This window comes from Lacerta agilis, chromosome 5 (genome assembly GCF_009819535.1).
Source record: "Lacerta agilis isolate rLacAgi1 chromosome 5, rLacAgi1.pri, whole genome shotgun sequence".
NCBI lineage: Eukaryota > Metazoa > Chordata > Lepidosauria > Squamata > Lacertidae > Lacerta > Lacerta agilis.
Genome location: NC_046316.1, coordinates 46555471 through 46578251, shown reverse-complemented (window position 1 = coordinate 46578251; position 22781 = coordinate 46555471). Strand labels below are relative to the sequence as shown.

Here is a 22781-nt window from a genome sequence, read left to right as displayed (position 1 = left end):
TCTGAAAATACATGTAGCAACAATCCCCATATGCCTCCGTTGTTGTTGTTATCCATCTGTCTCAGGAGAAATGGAGGAATGTACCTTTCAGGGTGAAGTCAAATAGTTGCAAGGTTACAATGCCTGCTGTGGCCGTAGAGGCCGATATGGGAGAGGCATGTTTTGTTGCAGCTGGGGCAGATGAAGTTGTATGGTTGTGCAGATGCACTATGCCATTTCTTCTCTCTGCATTCTTCCCAATGGTCATTCCTCCTCTGGTCACTGCTATGGATGCAGCCCGGCTTAAGATGGGCAGTAGCTGACCAGCGAGACACGATCTCTCCCACTGCCGAAGGCAACCTGTAGCACTTGGACCTTACATCAATCATATTGATCTTCTGACTTGTAACTGCGGCCTCTTACATCTGGGCCTGCTCAGATGGCAAGCCCCACCCCCACCCTTGCTGAGGTGGTCCAAAGGAAAGGAAAGCAATACATTTGGCACCAGCTGGGCTTCAGGAGTTCCTGGAAGGAGATGTACAAGACATCATCAAACTGCCTTAGTGATTCCACTCCAGTTTTGTATAGGGTTTACTCCTTAGCCTTTTCTTCTTTGAAGATGCACATGTAGATCTTGACATTTTTTACACAGAAATTGAAAGAAAATGGCAGTTGTGTTATATGCTAAAGCAGGACCAATATCACTATCTTTATCTTCACAAGCTGCATGAGCCAACTTTGGGGCTGCCCACCTATCAGTCACCTGATGTCATAATGACATCAGGTGACAATACCTCTGAAGTGTTTCCAAGCAGTTTCAGTAGAAACCAGATCATTAATTAGCCCAAAACAGAAGTGGATGTTTCATAGCTATGCTGGTTTGAGGGGAATACTTTAGACCACCAAACGAATTGTGACTATGTAGGTCCTTCAACTCAGGCATTCCCAATGCTAATTGAGCACTCTGTCCACATGACCCTAACTGTCAGAAAAAAACAAGTTCACTAGCCCAAGAAACAGGTATCTAACATTTATTTATAAAGTAATTATTAGTCTGTGCTATTTCTAAACAACTGAAATACAGTTGCCAGATTCTTAAAAGCAGTCTTTTAAAAGCTTGTTTTCATTAATATTAGACCTTTGTTTATTGTTTAATTATTTTTTCATGATTATTTTTAAATGATGAATTTTAAAATTTAGAAAATGGTTGCAATGTATTATTTACCTTCTTTTGTTTAAAAAAATTGGGTAAGTGCCATGACTTTAACTCTATTAATATTTACCTTCGTTTATTTACTCGTATATTTAGGCCAGTCAGTTCCTTCAGAATTTTTAAACTTTCTCCATTTTGAGAATTGACATGGTATGTATGTGTGCTTATATTCTAGTCTGTGAAAAACTACACCAAATGTCATGTAAGGAATGAACAGATCTGTAATAAGCTGACAAGCTGTAAAAGTTGTTCACTAAACCTCAACTGCCAGTGGGACCAGCGACAGCAAGAATGCCAAGCATTGCCAGGTAAAGGGGAAATATTGTGTTTGAAAATGATTTTTTAAGCATTATTGGGTAAAAGGGGAAGAAGTTTCAGATCCGTGTTAGGAATGCAGACTTTTCAAAATTCAACGCAAAGAACTATAGCCTTGACTACTGGGTGTAATCCATCCAAAATGACAAGGAATATGCACAACTTTAGCTGTGTTCTTCTAGATAATTGGTATTCACATGCCACCTTCATGTTGATGCAAAGCGTAGTATTGCAAATAATATTGTGCAAATCACAAACCTTATTTCCCTGAGATTTGGCATTAACCCATTGTATATCACATTGTGCTCCTATTATTGTAGTTTTACTTCACCGATTGAAAATGTTAGTTCTGTTAGGCCATTCTAATGTAAAACATCTATTGCCATGATCTCCTGTTTTACTCTGGAGGAAGTGTATAGGGGAGGTGGTGCTTTTTGTTGAATCTTCTTCCCCGAAGATCCCTGTGCTCAAGAAAGTTTTTTGGGGGGATCACCTGGAGGAGCATGAGTGATGCAGGAAGGGAGAATGGTAAAAATCCCCTATCTTCCTCCTTGAGCAGGGAGCCTCTGCTGGAACTTGGTTGCTTCTATGAACAGAAGGAACCCTTCCTTCCATGGAAGTCATACCCTGGTTCTAGCTCAGTGGTTCTCAACCTTTTTTTGGCCATGCCCCACCAAGCATCTCTAAAATCCTGATTGTCCCCCCCCCCCCCGTGACATATTATTATTATTATTCCAAAAGTGAACTCCTATTCATGTGCAGAAAGCCTAAAAGACCATTAACTGTTAATAACTCATTCTCGAATTGCCCCCCTTAAAAATCAAATTGCTCCCTTGTGGGGTGCGTGCCCCACGTTGGGAACCATGGTTCTAGCTGAATATGTAAATGATACGCCTTTTAGCTGAACTGTGTTCTGAAAAGATAATTCTAAAGCCTAGTTCTAAATGTAATGTTTTTTTCTTTCACAACTACTTTAAGCTTGTGTAACTCTTTACTAGCTCATCTGTGTGGAGAAGGATGGAATCATGTTGGAGATGCCTGCCTTCGTATAAACTCTAGTCGTGAAAACTATGACAACGCTAGACTTTACTGCTATGGCTTACATGGCATCCTTGCTTCATTAACAACCTCAAAAGAAGTTGAGTTTGTTTTGGATGAAATACAGAAATATACCCTCCAGGTAACCCAAGTGTCTAATTCATAAGTGCATATATGCAAATGTTTTTGTAAACTGCTCTGAGAATTTATTTATTTTTACAATCAAGCGGCTATAAATGAAATGAAATTAATTGAATGAATGAATGAATGAAGAAATAAATAAATAAATAAATAAAGGTTAATGATTGGTTTTATTAATTATATTGATGAAATCCATATACCGTATTTTTCCATGTATAACATGCCCCCCAGTCCACCCTATGCACTATTCATGTATAAGATGACCCCAATTTTTTTACTTAATTTTAAAGTAAAAAAACCTCGTCTTATACACGGAAAAATACAGTACATTTCAGAAGTATTTGCTGTAGTGGACACGGCGGTGATTCTGCCTCCATGATCTCTTGGGATAATAATTATTTCTAGATGTATATCTCTGCATATAAATGAGCATATACAAATTTTATGCAAATGTTTTGCTTTCTTTTTGGGGTTTTTGTGTTACGCATTCCCTCTTTATTGGCAATGCAGAAGTGCCCACTCTAAGGAAAAGCCCGTTGATGGGACCAGTTAACAAGCTGGAACAAAGAAAACACCAGATCAAAGGGCTAACCTGCACGCAGGTTTGCAAAGCAGTTCAGAAGTGAGGACCTTAGAATAACCAATGATACCAGAGCTCAGACTGTGTTGCTTGAGCAAGGCTTAGCTAGAACTGGAAACAAGCACCTTTCCTTTTTTCTTAGAAGGATCCAGTGTTTTAACACATGGGGGAGGTTCACACAGATCTGGCAACTCCTAGCACTCTCCTTCTGATCCAATGTATCTTCTGAAATCAAGCAGACTGGTTCCCGAAGTTCAACACCTAAGAATGCAGTGGCAAGATTTGTGGACAGTTTTGTTTTGACTTGCCTTAATGTAGGTTTGCACACACACATGTTCACACACACACATATATACAGAGACACATCTCTAGATGAAATGGTAAAAGAAGCCACATAAATCTGAGAATACATCTGGTGACAGCCTGTCACTTTGACAAGTTTGGTAACTGGAGAAATGGTTGTTTTCATTTTCTGGATTTTCTGAAATTTTTGAAGGTGACACCATACCAAACATACCTTTATTCAAGTGAATTATGTGTTGAGACACCTAAGCTATATAAATTTGAGATAACTCACTTGCAGTATACACTACAGGAAGACAAATCCATGCACTTTAAGGAGGTATTTTGGGTCAAATGATTATTTACTTATCAAAAACTTCTAATGAAATGTTACAGTGATTTATGCTTTATCTTGCTTCTGTTTCCCCCTCCAAAAAAGTAATTTCTCTTTCACTCCTATCTCTCTATCCATCCCATTCCATTTATTGTGTGTAAGTCATTTTGAATGTGCTATCAGTTGCCAGAGAAGCTTGCTGAGATTTCCCTTGATTTCCCTTCATATGCCTGTTCTTTCAGGCTCGAATCATAATGATTTAGGACATACGATTTCATTTCAGATGACTTCTTTGTTACAGATAGTTTAGTAAGGTTCACAAATGTAGGCAGGACAGCTGAGAAATGTCTGCTAATCTGAAATATTTGTGCTTGTTTGAGTCTTAAAATCTTTTCATATTTAAAGCAATGATTTTTGTAAAATAAAAGTTTTGGATTAATAGAAACTATTTGAAAAGAAGAATATAAATGTATGTCAGACTGAATGATTTTTTATTTAGGAAAAAATACTACATCAGTTAAATGCTTGGATTATTTATAAAATTTATGTCACTATCAATAAGTATTCTCTAGGATACATACGAATAGAACTATGTTAAAAATTCTATATATAATTAGTAACAATAGCAAATAACAATAAATAACAGCATTGCAGTGGAAATAGCATAAAACAGTCTGAATTTAAAACACAATTTTAAAAGCATGACTGAATAAAAAGGTCTTCACCTGGCACCAAAAACACCAATATGAAGGTGCCAGGTGAGCATCTCTGTAGAGGTTGGGGTGTCCCTGCTGAGAAGGCCTTCTTCCTAGTAGTCATTATATTGATGAATTTCCAAGAAGGAAAATCCAATAAAGAATTAGGGTGGGAGGAGCAAAGATGGCTTAAAATGACATGCCCAATTTGCACCTAGCACACAGAAGATCCAAAAAAATTAGAGTTTAGTTCCTGGGTGGAAATAGATATATAATTTCGAGACATTGACTTACTCAAGGGATTAATAATAGATTACATAAATGTAATAAAAAGCACACCAAAAACAACAGTTCAGAACAGCAGGCAAACAAGAACATTAATCAGCATTCTAAAATAGTAATGGTCAGATACTTACAATATCAAGTGCTCAAAATAATAAGAGCATTTCGATTCCTTTTCTAAGCAATACAGTGCCCAATGCCCAACTAGTGAGTGTTGATTATTCACTCAGTAGCTGAACAGCAAACTGACAATGTTGCAAACTACAGCTATTCTATGATAGCAGAGGATGGTGGTTGTGGGCCAGTGGGGCTCAGCTGACCTCTGGTCAGTTTCATTGCACTGGATGGGCTCCGCCAGTCATTTGCAGCACAGTAACCTTCCATCCCCCTCCCTCTTCTGGTAAGCAGCAGTGACTGACCGAAGGTCAGGTGAGTGCTGCTGCCTCACCACACTGTCCACTACTGCACTGTGTCTTCTGCATATCCTGAATGTCATTCACTCACACAGCCTCTCATTCATGGAATTGGAAACCACCTCTCAGTAAAGTAGTAATGTCAGAACTACAGGGCTGACACCACTTACGGTACTTCATTTCCTCCCACTTCTGCATATGATAACCATGGAGGTTACCATACTCAGATTATCATGCTCATACTCTAGACTACCCCTCATTTTCTCCATCCTTCCAAAGTTGTGATCTAAGGATGAATTTTGTGTGCGTATTTAAAGGAGAGGGGACTCCCTAGATTCAAAACAATTCAAGGGTTTCCCACACCTAGTTCAGTCTAAAGACAGGGATCATGACTGAACAGTTCACAAGGCTCAACCTAGTTCCTCTTGTACACATTCTGAATATGTGGCTATGTGATTCATGTCTCCCTACATTCTTAACTAGAGAGTGGTTTGTATGCTGGAAGACAATATTTTATCAGGAAACACTTATTTACAGTGGATCGTGTTGCATTACAATATTTGTTCAGCTTCTTTAATTTTATTCTTATCCTCCGATTATGCCCCTTCAAAGAAGCATACAGCAGAGCAGATAATTTAGTCAACACAATACCAATGAACAAATAGTTTAACATCCAGGTCCTGGTGGTCTGTGCTCTCCTTTCTCTTTGGAACATTCTTACCAATGTGGAGGCAGTACTTGTTCCCCCATGTTCTTGTGTGTGCAATCTGGACCACTAATGTCCTGGGGTTCTGTGTAGCCATATTTGTTTTAGCAACTGGAAGTCATTGGACTGTGAGGTTTAGGCATTGGCCTTTCATCTTGTATAGTGGAACCTCCCATGCTTATCTAAGTGGAATGCTTTGTCCTTGTACTCATTCTGTGTAATCTTACAAATGGAAGGCACATATACTGTATATCTGAGACTTTGTGAAAGTGGAATGAAGAGTTTAATCGTGGGTTTAGAGCAGAATTCACTTTAAGAGAATAGAAGCTTTATACACTGCAGCATTTTTAGGAGGACCTAATACACAGGATAAAATATGTTCCACATATGCACAAATGGTTGGAGAAACCACCATGAATGTATTTGAAACAATACAAAAGAATTGATGAGAGGGCTGAGAGAGAAAGCAATGCAACTGATTCATGTGGTTCCCCTTTTCATCCTTCACAGAAAATATCACCCTGGGTTGGGCTACGGAAAATCAACATCTCCTATTGGGGATGGGATGATATGTCTCCCTTTACGAACACAACATTGCAGTGGCTTCCTGGAGAACCAAATGACTCTGGATTCTGTGCTTATCTTGAAAGGGCAGAGGTTGCTGGTCTGAAAGCAAATCCATGTACGGCTATGGCCGATGGCCTCGTATGTGAAAAACCTGTCGGTAAGAGAGCTTACCATATTGCAAATATTATTTTTGGAACAATTTGCTCCAGCATGTTTTCTTTAGTACAGTATGTGCATAATGAATTTTGGAAGAAAGGTTGGTTCAGAGATAACAGTCTTCTCCTAGTCTGAGATAGTCTTTGAATCCATAGCTTCTTCCTCTGAGAATGGGGAGTCTCTCAGTCCAGAGAAATGTTTCATATAGATTTGAAAGCACTTTTCCATTGTTCAGTTTGCACAATCCACATTTTCTGAGTTTCTGAACATGTGCTTTACAAAGTTCCAGTAAGCATTTAAAAACAACAGTCATGGGTTTAGTTTTAGTGCACACTAAAATGTATGCTTTATAGAATAAATTAATGTCTGGAAAATTTAATCCTCCTTCCAATACTGGGAACTGAATTTTATTAAGTGAGAATTATCCCAAATAATTTCCAAAATACTTACTGTATTTTTCTGCTCCATAGGGCGCACCGGACCATAGGGCACACCTCGTTTTTTCCTCCTCTAAAAACCCTGTTTTTTTGAGGATCAGCTCAAAGTTTTGCAGCTTTTTTGCAAAGGGAAAAGCGCTTTTTTGAGGATCAGCTCAGATTTGTGCAGCTTTTTTGCAAAGGGGGAAAAGCAAAGCTTCTTTGCAAAGGGGGAAAAGCAAAGAGGAAAAGCCCCGTTTTTATGGGGTTCAACTCACATTTCTGCAGCTTCTTAAGGAAAGGGAGCCGTTTCTACAGTTTCCAGACAGATAATCTAATCACCCAGTCACATGTCGCTGGGGAAACAAACAACCTCCCTCTGCAGCACATTCAACAATGGAGGCCTGGGCAAGGGGGCAGCCGAAAGGGAGCCAGGGACTCTTATCTCTCTCCCAATCTCTTGCTGATCAGCTGCTGAGCGGGGTCCTTTCAACACCCCCTTTTCTCTTTGTTAGAAAAAAAAGCACGATCTGCTTTCAGCCCCTGGGCAATTCGGCTCCGGGGACCACCATTCGCCCCATTAGACGCACAGATATTTCCCCTTACTTTTTAGGAGGAAAAAAGTGCGTCTTATGGAGCAGAAAATACGGTACTAATCTTTTGAAAATAGTTGGGGAGTACATAAAATATGTCTCATAACACATATATTATCTATAGCAGAATATCCATTTTAAGTTTATTAACCTTACCCCAAAAAATGCAGTGGAAAGTCTGATATTGAGATACCTTGGCAGGGTAAGTTGTTAGTTAACTCTAAAAATGTTTTTAATGGATAGATATGGACGCGGGTGGCGCTGTGGGTTAAACCACAGAGCCTAGGGCTTGCTGATCAGAAGGTCGGCGGTTCAAATCCCCGTGACGGGGTGAGCTCCTGTTGCTTGGTCCCAGCTCCTGCCCACCTAGCAGTTTGAAAGCACGTCAAGTGCAAGTAGATAAATAGGTACCACTCTGGCGGGAAGGTAAACGGTGTTTCCGTGCGCTGCTCTGGTTCACCAGAAGCGACTTAGTCATGCTGGCCACATGACTCGGAAGCTGTATGCCGGCTCCGTTGGCCAGTAACGCGAGATGAGCGCCGCAATCCCAGAGTCGGACACGACTGGACCTAATGGTCAGGGGTCCCTTTACCTTTACCTTTTATGGCAGAAATAAGGCAGTTTTCCATATCACTTCACTTACACTACCTGCAGACATTGAACATTTTTCCTCTTGAGGGATAGAATTCATCCCTTGAACCCTTTTAGAACAGCTAATTTTGCTGTAGCTGTTGCACCAGCTCCATGAGTATATGAACAGAGTTTCATATAACTAGGGTTGCTATATTTAGATTTCTTTTGCAATATTGAAAAGTGGCTTTTGAATAAATCTATTGTAAAGATTTTTTTGAAGCTTGGTATAAAGGACTGAGCCTTTCTACTGTCATTAGATGGAGGTATGATGCTTTAGAATAGAGAAGATCAAACAGAAATAGATAAACTCTTCTGTTTTGGGAATGAGGAGCCACAGTTGTTTGGAATAAATATATCCTATAAAGGGAAATATCATAGGAACATGTTCTCTATATACTGGATTTGAATGTGATTGACATGTAACACCATGATGGTAAACAGCCATATGTATTTTATGCTATCAAGCCGTAAATTCAGCATGGTTACAGGTGATTGTGTGAGTCCATTAGGAATAGTTTGCTGTTAAATTAGTACTATAAAAATTGAAGTTCAAAGCAACACAATTGGATGATTTACATAATTTTCTTTCCTATGCACTCACATATAAAGAAGGAGCTTGTCATGAAAACTACTAAATATCATAAATAAAACATGAATTCTACAAATTGTTTGCTTACTTATGCACACATTTGTACTACTGAAAATGATGAAGCTATCAAGTTATTGCATTTTTTGTTTCATGATATTGATTCTCTTGATATAACTGTCTGCATTTTGGAACAATAGATGCTGTGATCTTGTTTTTTTCCTATAAAAAGACAGGAACTACAATTTAAGTGTGGATGTTAGATGCTTTTTGAAGCATAGACCTCTTTGCAGTTGCCAATTTTTCTTCTGTTGCAGATTTTATGCTTTTTTGAGAATCTTTGCTGCCTTTCTTAGTTTTATTATAAAACAATTGCTAATAAACTCAGATTTCTAAACAGTGGAACAATTTGCAAGATCCTTTCTCTTTTTATTTTGGAATGTTGCCTTCCAGAAAACTGGAATAATGTTTGTCACAGATAAAACATTAGTTAATGCATCAGGTGGTTAAAGATATAGATTGCTGTGCATTAATAATAAAAGGTATGCTTCTGTGGGCAGTATGTAATTGGGAATTACTCTGTTCTCATACTTCAGTTGTTTGACAGCAAAAAAATAAAAAATAGTACATTTCTACCTCTCTGTTTTATGTAGCTAGTTGATTTGGTTTCCTGAGCAATGCATGATACCAAGCAAGACAGAATGCATACTGTGCTGAAAAATATTCTCTTTTATGTTTTAAAAAATGTTTCTCTTTGAATTTTTAGCAACTGCAAATATATACGGCAGGGGGCAGATGTTCACTTGACAAATCATACTTTTAGACAAAATGCACACTGTTTAAGAGAGAATGTATCACCAGTGAAGTAAATAGCTATTGTTTATGCACTATTTAACAAATGCAGTAGAACCAAAAGGTCATGCCTCACTGTACCTATTCAAGTATACACAGTCAAGGTTTACAATACAGTCGTACTTCGTGTTGTGTTCGCTGCGGGTTGCGAATTGCATGGGTTATGAACACGGCAAACCCACATGCGCGATATCGCCACTCTGGTTGCGTACTTTTTGGGGTGCGAACGGCACCCCGGAACAGATCAGGTACGTAACCAGAGGTACCACTGTATGTGTATGGCTTACTATGTCACATATACTAATAACTGAAGGAAATGGTAATGGTTTGTATATTATAGTTTTCCTTGAAAAAAATGCAGCCCAAGCTTAAACTGTAGAAGGAACAGTGTGAATTATTATAAATGTAACCGAAAAACTCTAAACAAAACACAAAGAGCAAAACCCTACATGTAGCAAAGGGAAAGCATTCCTGAATAAAGTAAAGGAAAAATATTTGTGTAGTATCATATATACTCTTATAACATGAGTGGGGAGGAAATACTGAAATTCTACTTTCACTTTCTTTCTCCTTCAGTTAGTCCAAATCAAAATGCAAGGCCCTGCAAAAAGCCGTGTTCCTTAAGGACGACGTGTTCAAACTGCACAAGCAGTGGCATGGAGTGCATGTGGTGTAGCAGCACAAAGCGATGTGTTGATTCAAATGCCTACATAATCTCCTTTCCATACGGGCAGTGTCTAGAGTGGCAGACTACCACCTGTTCTCGTAAGTATTCTTGTGAATGAAGATTGCTAATTATGCTAATGAGTTGTAGTACAAAACTTATATAACAAGCAGTACCTGCTAGAAAACATTGCATTGTGGATTGCTCCAGTTCCAGGTTCTAGCTAAGTCCTTTTTCTAGCTATTTCATTTCATTCTCTTTACCAATGTTCACGTCGTCTTCCCCGCACCCAGGTTAGCAAGCATTCTGTTGCTACTAAGCATGTTCAATCTGCATGGGACTGTGTGCACATTCTAAAGTTGCAAACTTTGGAATTCTGCCACGTCTGCTGTTACCTCCCTCTTGTTTGTGGGTGATGCCCTTTTGCCCATAAAAATGGAGTTTGCAGTTTCTTGTGGCTACTTACTGAGTCTGTAACTATGCTGAAATTTGAACCGATCATTCTTTTAGCCATACTCCTAGGTGAGAACTTACAGGTTTGTATGTAGGAGCTCCAAAATTCATTCCCCAGCATTTCTGTTTAGTAGAGTAGCAGGCTTAGAATTACCTCTGCTTGAGATCTTGGGGAACCACTAGCAGTCAGAATGGTGATACTGTCTAGGTCAACCTTTCTCAACCTTGGGTCCCTAGATGTTGTTGGACTACAATTCCAATCATTCCTAGACAGCATGGCCAGTGGTCAGGGATTATGGGAACTGTTGTTCAAGAACATCTGAGGACCTAAGGTTGAGAAAGTTTGGTCTAGGCAGACCAATAGGAACTTTATTTTCTAACCACTAGCCACTCTGGAATGTTTCATCAATCATTTTTAGTTAGTGTTCTAGTAAAGCAAATATATAGTTGTACTCTGTCTATGCTTCAGTAATCTTGTCCTTTTTTCTCCATCCCAACTACCTGTAAATCAGGGATAGCTTTGGTAGCAAAGCAAAGTTAGACCACTCCTGGAGCCAATCACGTTAATCTGACATTCTTCAGTAAACGTGTTGGTGATTCTGTGGCCTGAAGTGTGTGTCAGGGTTGAGCCAGACGAGGAGGAGGAGGAGTGGTGGCAAGCCCCCCTGGTGAGGCTGCACCCACGGAAGAATCTGGGGAAATGGAGGAGTTCATACCTGGAGAAGACTGGTGGCGGCACTCCTCGGAAGAGGAAGAATCAGATGGAGAAGGGGAAAGACCAGAACAGGAGGAGGAAGTCAAGCCAGAATCAGGCCCTTGTGAGGAGAGAAACCGGCGGGCTCCCCCCCTTCTTAGCTGTAGAGCATAGAGCTGAGAGACGCAGGGAACAATTAGAGGCAGCTGCAGCTCGTAAGAGACGTGATTACGGGCCGGCTACTTAAGGAAGGCCTAGCTGCTGGGCTAAGTCTTCATCCAGAAAATCATTCGAGGCACTGGAGTCCACTAAGCTCTGCGATCGCAGCTGACGTCCATCCGGGAGTCCCAATATTGCGTTCAAGGCCAGGCTTGGGGCAGCTAACGGGGGAGGAGAAGTGGTAGGCTGTTGCGGTTCCAAGATCTCTGCCTTTCCCAGCCCTGTGGCCTCTACCAGAGCTGGGAGTTGGGGTTTTCCTGTGGCTGAGGGCCAGTACCAGACCCTTCCCCTGCCATGGCTACTGGGCAAGAGCTGGCAGCACCTGCAATCTGTTAGGGTGCCAACAAGTTGGCGTGCTGAAGCGCAGCAGTCAGAGTCAGCTAAGTCGAGGTCGAACAGTCCAGGTCAGAAGCCAGCCGAAGTCAGGTATCAGCACCAGAGTCAGGAACAGTCTAAGTCAGGAACCAGCCAAGTCAGGAACAAGCCAGGAGTCAGGAACAAGGAACAGGATGAGCAAGAACAACTGCTCGCTGGAGCCTCTTCTTATCCAGCTTAGAGGCTGTGCCATACAAACAGTAATAGAATTACAGAGAACAGTTTCAATGGTACCTCTGTAAAATTGGATCAACAATTCTTGGCAAATTAAATTTTCTTAGTTGTCGCAAGAAGTACAATCTGATGGACCTTTTTAATAAATTGGTCAGGCAACATCAATATTATTAAGTTTTGAGAAATTATAGAGCCCAGGAACTTAAAGGACTCTACCACTACAACCATGTTACCAAGAATGGAAAGTGGCAGTGAGATGGAAGGGTGCTTTCTAAAATCGATTATCATTTCCACTGTCTTTTGCGCATTTAGCACCAAATTATTCCTGCTACACCACGAAACAAGATGGAAGGAAACAGAGCTGCAAAACATTGGCCTTTGGCAATGGGCAGACTGTACAGAGCTCATGGATTGGATAGGCTTAATATTAGTACAAAGAAACTGGAGTTTTGTCCTTGCCTGGTCAACCCTTAACTAATGATACATCTAGTTTTTGAGTGGGAGAAGTGGGTTGTTTTTGCTTGACCTAAATGGAAGTACAGAGGCATCTGCTTGTAACATGAATAATGTCATATGACCTAGATACCATTGGACCTATCTTATGTGGTTCACAATGTACCACCTTTTGCTTCCTATACTGCTGACTACCAATCCAATTTTCAGCTTCGACCATTAAAGTTAGGAGTCCTGAAGACCCCTTCTCTCTTGGTCACATGCCTGACTTATAGCTTACACAAGTTCACTGTTATTGAGCTGAGTAAGGAAGATCCCACCACAGCTTCTAAGTTTGTCAAAGCTCTGCAGAGCTACCTGACAAACTTATACCGTTGTAGAAATCAAGTTGCACATGGCATATAAGCCTTGTTTTTGTGTCTTGGAGTTTTCTGGGGTGGGTGGGTGCTGTGTTGAGCTCTATATTTAAAAGACCTTTCTGTGTATTTAGTTGAAGGCCATCCAGCTTACTTACATGCAAGAAGAACAGCAAAAAACTATGTTTAATTTAGTTGTCATTTGAGGCAGGTCTATAAAATTTTATATTAAATAAACCTAATAGGATTTCTTGCATGTCAGTTCAATATCATATTGGAAGAAGCTCTCTCTGAAATTGTATTTTCTATCCAGCCAATACAAAAAATTAAATTTCCATAAGACATTTTATCAGAACCTAGCCATTTAAAGTTTTAGAGCAAAGAAAACAAAAACAAAACTGTAAAACACATTTTTCCTATGACTTGCTTCTGAAACAAACATTTCATAAATTATTTTATTTTAATTCTTGCTCATTTGCACATAAAATGTCTATCTAGTAAGAGTGGCAAGAACTTTGTGTCATTTTTCATAGCAGTATATTTGATTAAAGACTGCAGTAGGTATTTGATAACACCATAAATGTCAGTGTGTAAGAGCAAATTTTCCACATAAACTGTGTGAATGAGACTATTTATATATTTTCATAGCTGTGAATACATTTTCATATTCATTTTCACAGCTAAGAAGGAAAATAAAACCTTTACTTATTGAAGGCAATTAAGTCACAATAAAAATGTGAAACTTTGAGAACATCCATTCCTCGGGAATATACTTATGACCACCTTATAAATGCAGGAAAGGGTTCCTCAGTATTATGAAACATGCAAAGGTGGAGACAAATAAAGCTTCACATGTAAAATTTTAGTGGTTTTCCCTTCAATTAAACAGTTTTATTAGACCACATAGCAAACCACCTGACATGTGCATGATACACTTTGCCATGCATGGGTTTTGTTTTGTTTTTACTTTTGGAATGTTTGCTGTTGTTCAGTTGTTTCCTTTTGTTTTTGTTTTAAGAAGAAAATAGATTAATATAAAAGCACAACCAAAACAAAATGCATCATGGGAGACAGTTAATTCCAATGCTTACAGTATTCTTATTCCACAAATTTATAAGTACATACGTATTAGGGAAGGGCCATAGCTGGTGGAGTATCTGCTTTGCATGTAGAAGCTCCCAGGTTCAATATCCGACACCTACAGGTAGACTCAGAGAGGCTTCAATCTGAAATCCTGGAGAGCCACTGCTGGTCAGTCTTGTTAATATTGAACTAGATGGACCAATGGTCTGAGTTAGTATAACGTAGCTTCTTGACAGATATGACATCACATATAACTGTTTATTCTTAACTGTAGTTTACTGGAACAAGCTGTCTTCAAGTCATGGTTTATTTCAGTAAACTATAGTGAAAATTAATTTAGGTTTGGGGTATAACCCTAAACTGTGGTTTAGAACTGAAGAAAGAAGTGAGGCTTTCAATCTCCACACAGCTGTGCCAGAGGAAGGTGTGTGTGGAAGGAATATAGGAGCCTCAGGTTCATGCATGTAATGGCAAGCCAAAGTTGAGCAATGTAACACATTCCATTTCTTTGTGCTTTGTATTATTATTGTTTATTGTCACAGGACAGTTCACAACATCAAAATACAAAATGAGAACACAAAATACATAATAAAGCAAGAACAAAAACAAATCAATAACCTCACTTCGAAAGGACATGGAATGATAATCAGCCAAAGGCCTGGTTAAAGAGAAATGTTTTCGCTTGGTGCCTATGTAGTTTATATTACATCTGCTTATTATTTCATCCTATTTCTACAATATCACATGAATGCTGTGGAAATGTATTGACATACAAAGTATGAAAGGCTTGTGTTTTCTCCTTTTGTTCTGTATAGAAGTGCAATAGCAGTATGGCACCATTTACTAGAGTGGTGATTAAGTAGTATGTTCAGCAAGCTAAACTCACCCTCTGCTGTTCTTTGAATTGGGAGAAGAGAGAAGAGGATTTTAAAGAGCCAGCTTTGAATCCTATTTCTCCTTTATATTTTTCACATGCAGATCCCTGCCCTTAATTGCTCATTCTTCAAATCCCAAAGTGGCTGTATATTTGTCACATTCTGCATTTTGATCTCATGTTTAAAAAAGTGGGGTGGTTATAAGCTTTCCCCCACAAATGTATAATTTTGTCTAACAAGAACAACAACAAAAAGGTTTGCCAGAGATTATACTCACTAGTTTATTATGCAAGGACTTCAATACAAGAATATTCTACTTCATCAGATATATTAGTATTCCAAAGAGCACTGTGGTATTATGGGGAAAACAATGGATGACTGCCAAGAAATAGGTAGTTAGCTCCTTAGGTTTTCCTTCTAAAGGAGTGAATGCTGCTACAGCATCAGTAATTTTTTTTAATGCTTTCCTTTAATAGCAGGACAGGATGTTACCATTGTACTGTTTATTGTTTCTGCACTATGGTTTAGCATCTCTGCGGTTCTGGAGGGCATTGTGTTCTCTTAATGTCAATAATGGCAAGATAAATCCAGGGTCAACAAGAGTGACATATTTTAATATAAATATTTTCTATTAAACATGTGCTATAATAAGAATGAAGAAACTTTCTTAAATCTGTATCTGCAAATGGCTCCTATGCTAGTGCTATTAGTATGAAGTCATTTCTGATCTGAAAAATAGACTGATAGAAGGCAGTCCAGAGAGAACCTTTAATCACAAATGTAAGAAACTTAAGTAGAAGCAGAGGTTTATATAAATCATAGCTGTCAACTTTCCCCTTTTAAAAGGGAAATTTCCTTATTCTGAATAGGATTCCTCTCAAGAAAGGGGAAAAGTTGACAGCTATTATATAAATGCCACCATTTTGGCCCATATGTAGAATAGTTGGTTTGTTTATATACACTGAATTGCATTTTCCATAAAACCATTGTGCCCATAGCAGTGCATCAAAAACTGTTACATCAGTCTAAATACAAGAATGAGACCAAAGACCTATCTAGTCTGGAAACTCTTGTTTCCCATGGTGGCTAAGTTAATGCCCATGAGAAGCCCAACAGGGCATGGTGGCTATAGCCCAAAAGTATTTCAGATGGTCAATTTTATCAAAAGTATAAAACAGGGTGTTATGTAGTTGGGACATTCCCCTTACACAGTGGGTGTCCATTTGTACAAATGGGACTGCCATCTTCCTTTCCTTCATTTTTGCAGACCCCCACATCCTCTTATCTGCTCTGAAGGGTGTATGATCTTCTCAAGTTCCAAGACAGTGAGGTTTAGGGTGGTGTTTGAGATAAAATACATAATGCAATATTACTTAACAGATTAAAACATATTTCTTAACAGGTTATGCTTTGGCATAAACTGCGCCAGCCAGGATTATTTATTAATGTAAATGATTTACATTAATAAAGAAGAAAATCATCACATTGCAACAGACAAATATGAGTAACTTAATGGGTATATTTCTCCTAGTTGAGTATCTTCTAGTGGTCAGTAGGATATTTTTGCTCAAATCCATGTGACCCTTCAAATGATGCTAAAAGCATAGGTCAGGTCCCTTCTCTTCTTTCTTTGCATCTTTTAGAATTGGTACAGAAAATAAACATCCTAATCAGCCGTTAGTGTAGTGCACATTACCCACAACATAGAAGTTTTAATTGCACTTTGATTCGGGGGGGGGGGCAGGTTCCACTGTATTGTCAGTTGCTATTAATTCATGCTCCTTGTTGTACTGATGATTGATTTTTTACATGCCAATTTCCTGTAATATTTGCATCAAGTGCTGAGCTCAAAGTTATCTTTGCTACTTTTATTCTGATTTTTTTTTAAATGTAGGCACAGCCTGATTTGACACATGCATACACGCTTCTTTCGGCGAACGGAGGTGCTGGGCACGATCCAGCAACATCCCCACTGCCTCCCCCACCTCCCGCCGAACGTGGCAGGGGATGGGGGGAGGCGGGCAGGAAGCGACGGGGATGTTGCTGGATCGTGTCAGCACCTCCGATCCAGCAACATCCCCGTCGCTTCCTGCTGCTTCTCCCCATCCCCCACCGCGTTCGGCGGGAGGTGCGGGGAGGCAGCTGCGATGCCTGCTTTTGGGATCGGTGGGCGGCAGGGAGGTTGGTGGAGGATTTCCTCCACCACCCCACGCGCTGCCCTCCGATCCCAAAGGTGCAGGGTGGTGGAGAAAACAGCGGGGATGCTGCTGCTTTCTCCACCACCCCGCGCCGATGCCAAAAGCAGGTTCATCCCCGCATGCTTTAAAGGGACATGGGGAGGAGGGGAGAAACGGAGCGTTCTCCCCTCGTCCCCATGTCCCTTTAAAGCAAGTGGGGATGAGCCGCTGTGAAGGGCTCCCCCTCCAGCGCACCCCTCCCTGCCTTTTAGAGGAGGAAAACCAGGAAAATATTTTTCATGGTTTTTCTCCGTGTTGAAATGTCACAACCTGAACGACCATGGCTTGCCCCCCCCCCCCCAGTTTTGATCCTGGGTACGCCCCTGAGTCAATGCAAAAAAGTAAGAACTTATTCTTGTTGTTTTTACTAATTATACTTTGCATTGGCTCCTATACGTTATTTATTATTATTGCATTAAGGTAAGAAACAATATATGCAGCGTTATATATGTTTTAAATGTCGCAATTGTTTTGCGGCTCCCAGTTGTTGTTTTTTCCTTTGGAAACGGGTCCAAGTGGCTCTTTTCGTCTTAAAGGTTGCAGACCCCTGCCCTATGTATAGTAGCGAGAAAGGGGTTGTCATCCGTAAGTTTATAACAAAAGATTGTCTGTGCTTATTTAAATGATAAGTGCATGACTTAAATCATTGGGCATAGTTTGAAACAATATATGAAACAGAGATAGCTCACATATGTGTGAAGCTTCCCACAATGAAAAGGATTGTGAACACATTACAGTGGTACCTTAGTTTTGAAAGTAATCCATTCCGGAAGACCGTTCCGAAATGTTCGAAAACTGAGGCGCAGACTGTAATTCTATGAACACAGCGAGACTGAACTTGGAATATACTTGTTTATGATTCTGCTGTACAAGCTTTAAAATGATGCCACTCCTTTACAGAACAAGCCTGTGCAAGTTTGCTCAGAATTAAATCCTGTTGAGTTTAGAGTTGCAGCCTCAAATGGTGAAGTGTGCTTGAAAATCAAGGGACTTGACAGATAACCAACCTTATTTTTATTACATGAACTCTGGAAAGTAGAAACTTTTGAGCACACAGTTGTTTCTGGTATTGTTTCGTAAAATGAGAGCTCAAGATTCTAACAAGATCCCAGAGGGCACACATAAGTGGTTTGAGAGAGAGGACTTGGTCTAGTAAAACGACATTGTGTTATCTGATATATCTCACCATTTGGAACTAAATTGGGAACCACTCTCAAACTACTAGGGAAAATATATAATCAGCCAAACAAATTCTTTAGAAGAAACAAAACTCTTCGAAACTCTTAATGGGAAGGGATGAAACACAACAGCTACTGATTTGAGTAGCTTTTGGCTGTGCTTGTGGGGCAGGGAATATGTTGACTGGAGAAGGTAGTGTGGGAGCCCAGGTTCCTGAAGTTTCTTGGACACCCTGTCACACCAGAGTTGTATGTTCCCAAACAACCCCATTTTGGGTCATGGACTACTACCTGTAGGACAGTCATGGTGATGGAGAGCTGCACCATTGTTCAAGGAAGACCTTTGGTAGAAGACTTCCTCTCTACAGGCTATAGAAAGTCAAGTACACACTATCTTATGTCTTCCAAATCACCCCCATGGGTTGTAGGATTGTATCATTAAGAACCACTGTATATTTCCATGTTTTTAATACTATTGAATTTGGATGTGCTGGTTTTTATTGCTTATAAAACTGTTGATCTGCACTTGAAGTTTAGGTAAATTTAGATGTGGAGTTAGTTTGTTAAATGCCTTAATTATATGTGTGCAGAAAGGTGGGGGTATACACCTCTTAAACAGGGCATTGCATACCTTGTTGTGGACATCTGCTTCAGAGGGAGGAAACAACTTTTGCTTGTTATATTATATCTTCAGTATTTTATCACCTTTATAGCAATAGTAATGTATGCTTTTCTTCAGAATAATTGGCATTAAAGCAGTATAAAAGGCTGGCAGAAAAGTTTAATTACTTTCAGCCGTTTTTAGGACATTAACTGTACTAGAGACCTCTCACAGATACTCTGCTTTTAAAGACTGTTGATTATAACTTGTGTATTATAGCTCAAAACTGCTCTGGATTGAGAACGTGTGGACAATGTTTGGAACACCCAGGATGTGGATGGTGCAACGATCCCAGCAATACAGGCAAAGGCCATTGTGTGGAAGGGTCTTCAAGGGGGCCAATGAAGTTGAATGGGATACATTCTACTGAGATGGTTCTTGACAACAATCTTTGTCCCAAAGAGAAAAATTATGATTGGTCTTTTATCCAGTGCCCAGGTAGGATCTCTTAATTATTATTGTTACCTAGATGCAATTAACTTAAAGAACTGCTGTGCTGGGTAGCAGATATATATGCACACCCCTTCTGCCAGGTTCCGAATATTAAAGTAAATGGAAGCAGAGGAAAGAAGCAAGTAGGTGGAAGAAGTAAAGTCAAGGGCAGAAGGGAAAAGTAGTTGAACTCTAGAGCAGATTTATGTGGAACCCTTGAACTTATTCAGCTATTCTAATTTGGTTCTAATCCATGATTAATAGATCACAGATACCTCAGCTAGATACAAAGGCAGTTTTTCATTACAGAATAAATAGAGGTTCTGGAACTTCACATCTTGATGCATTTACAGTCAACACCACTCCTGACTCAAGTGATTAAGCATCATGGGCTTGCAATTTCTTCTCATTTCACCAGTAAGTTTTAAAAACCAAATTTCAGTGCAGTTGAAATCCTGAAGAGATTTGCTGTTCTGCTGCAAGGAAGAAATGAGGACTCAATATAGGCTTTTATCCCTATCTTTAATTGATATTTATTTTATTTTTAGAATTTTATAAATCTAACTCCTTATTCAAGCACCCAGTGAGATATGCAGAACACAAAAACACAAAATAAAAATGAATCAAAACCACTATATTTTTATAGTCATTTTTCAAAGGCTTATGTGAACAAGTTGGGTTTAATAATTTCCCTTGAACACAGTTACAGGTCGCAACTGTCTGGATCTCAAGCTACATGTTTGCCCCTCTCTGCATGCTCTCTTGCTAACTTATAGAAGCACAAAGACTATATTAGTAACTTCGGACAATGAGGGCAGAGCTGAGATGAGAGAGGCACTTTTCATGAACATTTTTGTCTTGTGAAAAATGTCCCCAGTGTTAGGTAACTTTAAAGGAACTGTCTGCAAACCGTAGTGCTCACAAAATAACAGCCATGCTCTTCCCTGACACCCATTCAGAACACAGTGGCAATACAATGTTTCTTGCCTCTAGGTTGACATCACAAGACAATTCAAATATCCAGACCTAATAGACTCGATGGAGTTGCATGGTCATCATACAATCTTGGCTGTTGGACATGATATAGGCAGCAAGTAGGGTTTTTAAAAAATAGGAAGAAAGACACTAAAGCACTAATGCCAAGTGGAGCAGCAAAGAGACACAAAGGCATGCTTTTGTGCATTGTGTGGTTGGTGTCTAGGGACGATCTTGGGCATCCTGATGAAGGCTGTCTTTTTCTTTTTTCTCTTTAGCCCTGGTACACTCTCATGAACATACAGCATAGTCCTAGTAATACTATTCCAAATAATGAATTGATTGCTGATCAGTTGGTTTAATTTAGCACTGAGGTTTGTAACAGACCAGATAAATATCAAAGCTAGTAAGTGATGTTAACTATTCCTAAATTTGAGACCATCATCAGGTTTATTAAATTACACAGCAATCTTTAGCTAATCTGTGTTACAAGAAATAATTCAATAACAGAGAAACAATGGATGCCTAATCAAAACAATTTAGCAGTGCTCCGTGAAGAAAAGAATGTAACATCTGCTCATAAAAAACGAATGAGACTAATCCCTTATTAACCTCTGATTATTATACATGCATTGAAGCATAATCTGTTTAATAGGTGAAACATGCAGTGTAGTGAAAAAGGCACTTAAGGCATTGGATTGTGGGAAGAAAACTTTTTCTGTTCACTCATTTAACACATAGCTGCTGTCTAGTGTGGCCAATGTAAAAACAGCAGGGAGAAACTGTTTTCATCAGAATTGTGCAGTGGAGTACATTAGTACTTCAGTATATGGTTCCTGTAACTGAATGGAAAAATGAAGTGTATTCAAGTGTATTATTGAAGGTTCTAGAATCAGAGCTGTGCTTTCTCTCCTTGCATGACACTCTTGGATTAAGCAGTATGAAGTTGGACACTTGATTAATGGTGCTGTAGAGAATGCTTTACAGTATATGGTAAAATGGAATAAAAATCCTAGACACGACAAAGAGGTTAAACTAAGACTAAAACTGAAGCAGTGGTCACTTGGGGTGGTGGCAGCAGCACTGAAAACTATACAGCAGAGTGTGTGAGAAACATTATAAATAGCCAAGCCTACACTCTATCCTTGCTTTCTGACATCAGACTGGACCAACTCCTGGAGTCTTGTGCTTCATTCTTCCAAGGGGTGCAGGAAAAATTGCTTTATTCTTTTATTCATTAACTGGTAATTTTATTCAATAAATGAACTGCAAGCAATGACATCACTTGCAGTATTTTCTTTATAGTCCTCTGCTAGCTACCAGTAGTTTCAAATTGTTAATTTCACTAAAACCTTCCATTACTTCTAAAGCACTAAGCACAATATTCTGTTATCATTTTTTGTGAGAAATTATTATTATTTTGTTTAATTTGCATACTGTCCCTGGTCTGTAGATCTCAATATTTCAATATTAAAAACAAAAACTACAAAATAAAAGCAAGAACAAAAAGAAATCAATAACCCCCCCCCCCAAAAAAAAAAAACATTTAAAAGGGCATTGGCCAAAGGCCTTGTTGAATAGGAATGTTTTCACTTGGTGACTAAAGGTGTATAATGCAGGTGCCAGCCAAGCATCCCACAAATGGGAAGCCACTGCAGAAAAGGCCTGTTCTCATGTTGCTACCTTCCAGATCTCTGGTGGAGGAGGCACATGAAGAAGGGCCTCAGAGGATGATCTCAGGGTCTGGGTAAGTTCAAATGGAGAGAGACGGTTCTTAAGGTATTGTGGTCCTGAGCCATTTAAAGCTTTATAGGTCAAAACCAGCACTTTGTAATGGGCCCAGAAACCAATTGGCAGCCAGTGCAGTCAGGCTCAAACCATCTTGTCCTGGTGAGCAACTTGGCCACTGAATTCTGCACTATTGAAGTTTCTGAACTGTCTTCAGAGGCATCTCTATGTATAACACATTGCAGTGATCTAACCTAGAGGTTACCAGAGCATAGACAACAGTAGTTTGTCTGTCCCCGTCCAGATAGCCATGTAGCTGGGCCACTGGCCAAAGCAGATGGAAGGTACTCCACACTACTGAGACCGCCTGAGCCTCAAGTGACAGCAAGGGATCCAGAAGTACCCCCAATCTGTGTACCCACTTTTTCAGAGGAAGTGTAACT

General features: G+C 39.6%; 1 protein-coding gene across 4 annotated transcripts in view; it reads left to right on the top strand.

Moving 5' to 3' along the window:
* The window catches only part of ATRNL1 (attractin like 1), a 505113-nt gene that overhangs the window by 120150 nt on the left and 362182 nt on the right, over positions 1-22781 (top strand). For 3 of the 4 annotated variants that reach the window (XM_033149571.1, XM_033149570.1, XM_033149569.1), the window contains 5 exons: positions 1368-1500; positions 2506-2687; positions 6489-6702; positions 10358-10546; positions 19423-19641. In XM_033149571.1, the coding sequence (XP_033005462.1) occupies positions 1368-1500; positions 2506-2687; positions 6489-6702; positions 10358-10546; positions 19423-19641 (937 nt within the window). Of the gene's footprint in view, positions 1-1367; positions 1501-2485; positions 2688-6488; positions 6703-10357; positions 10547-19422; positions 19642-22781 lie in introns of those variants that run through there. The other variant, XM_033149572.1, reaches the window with a different exon arrangement.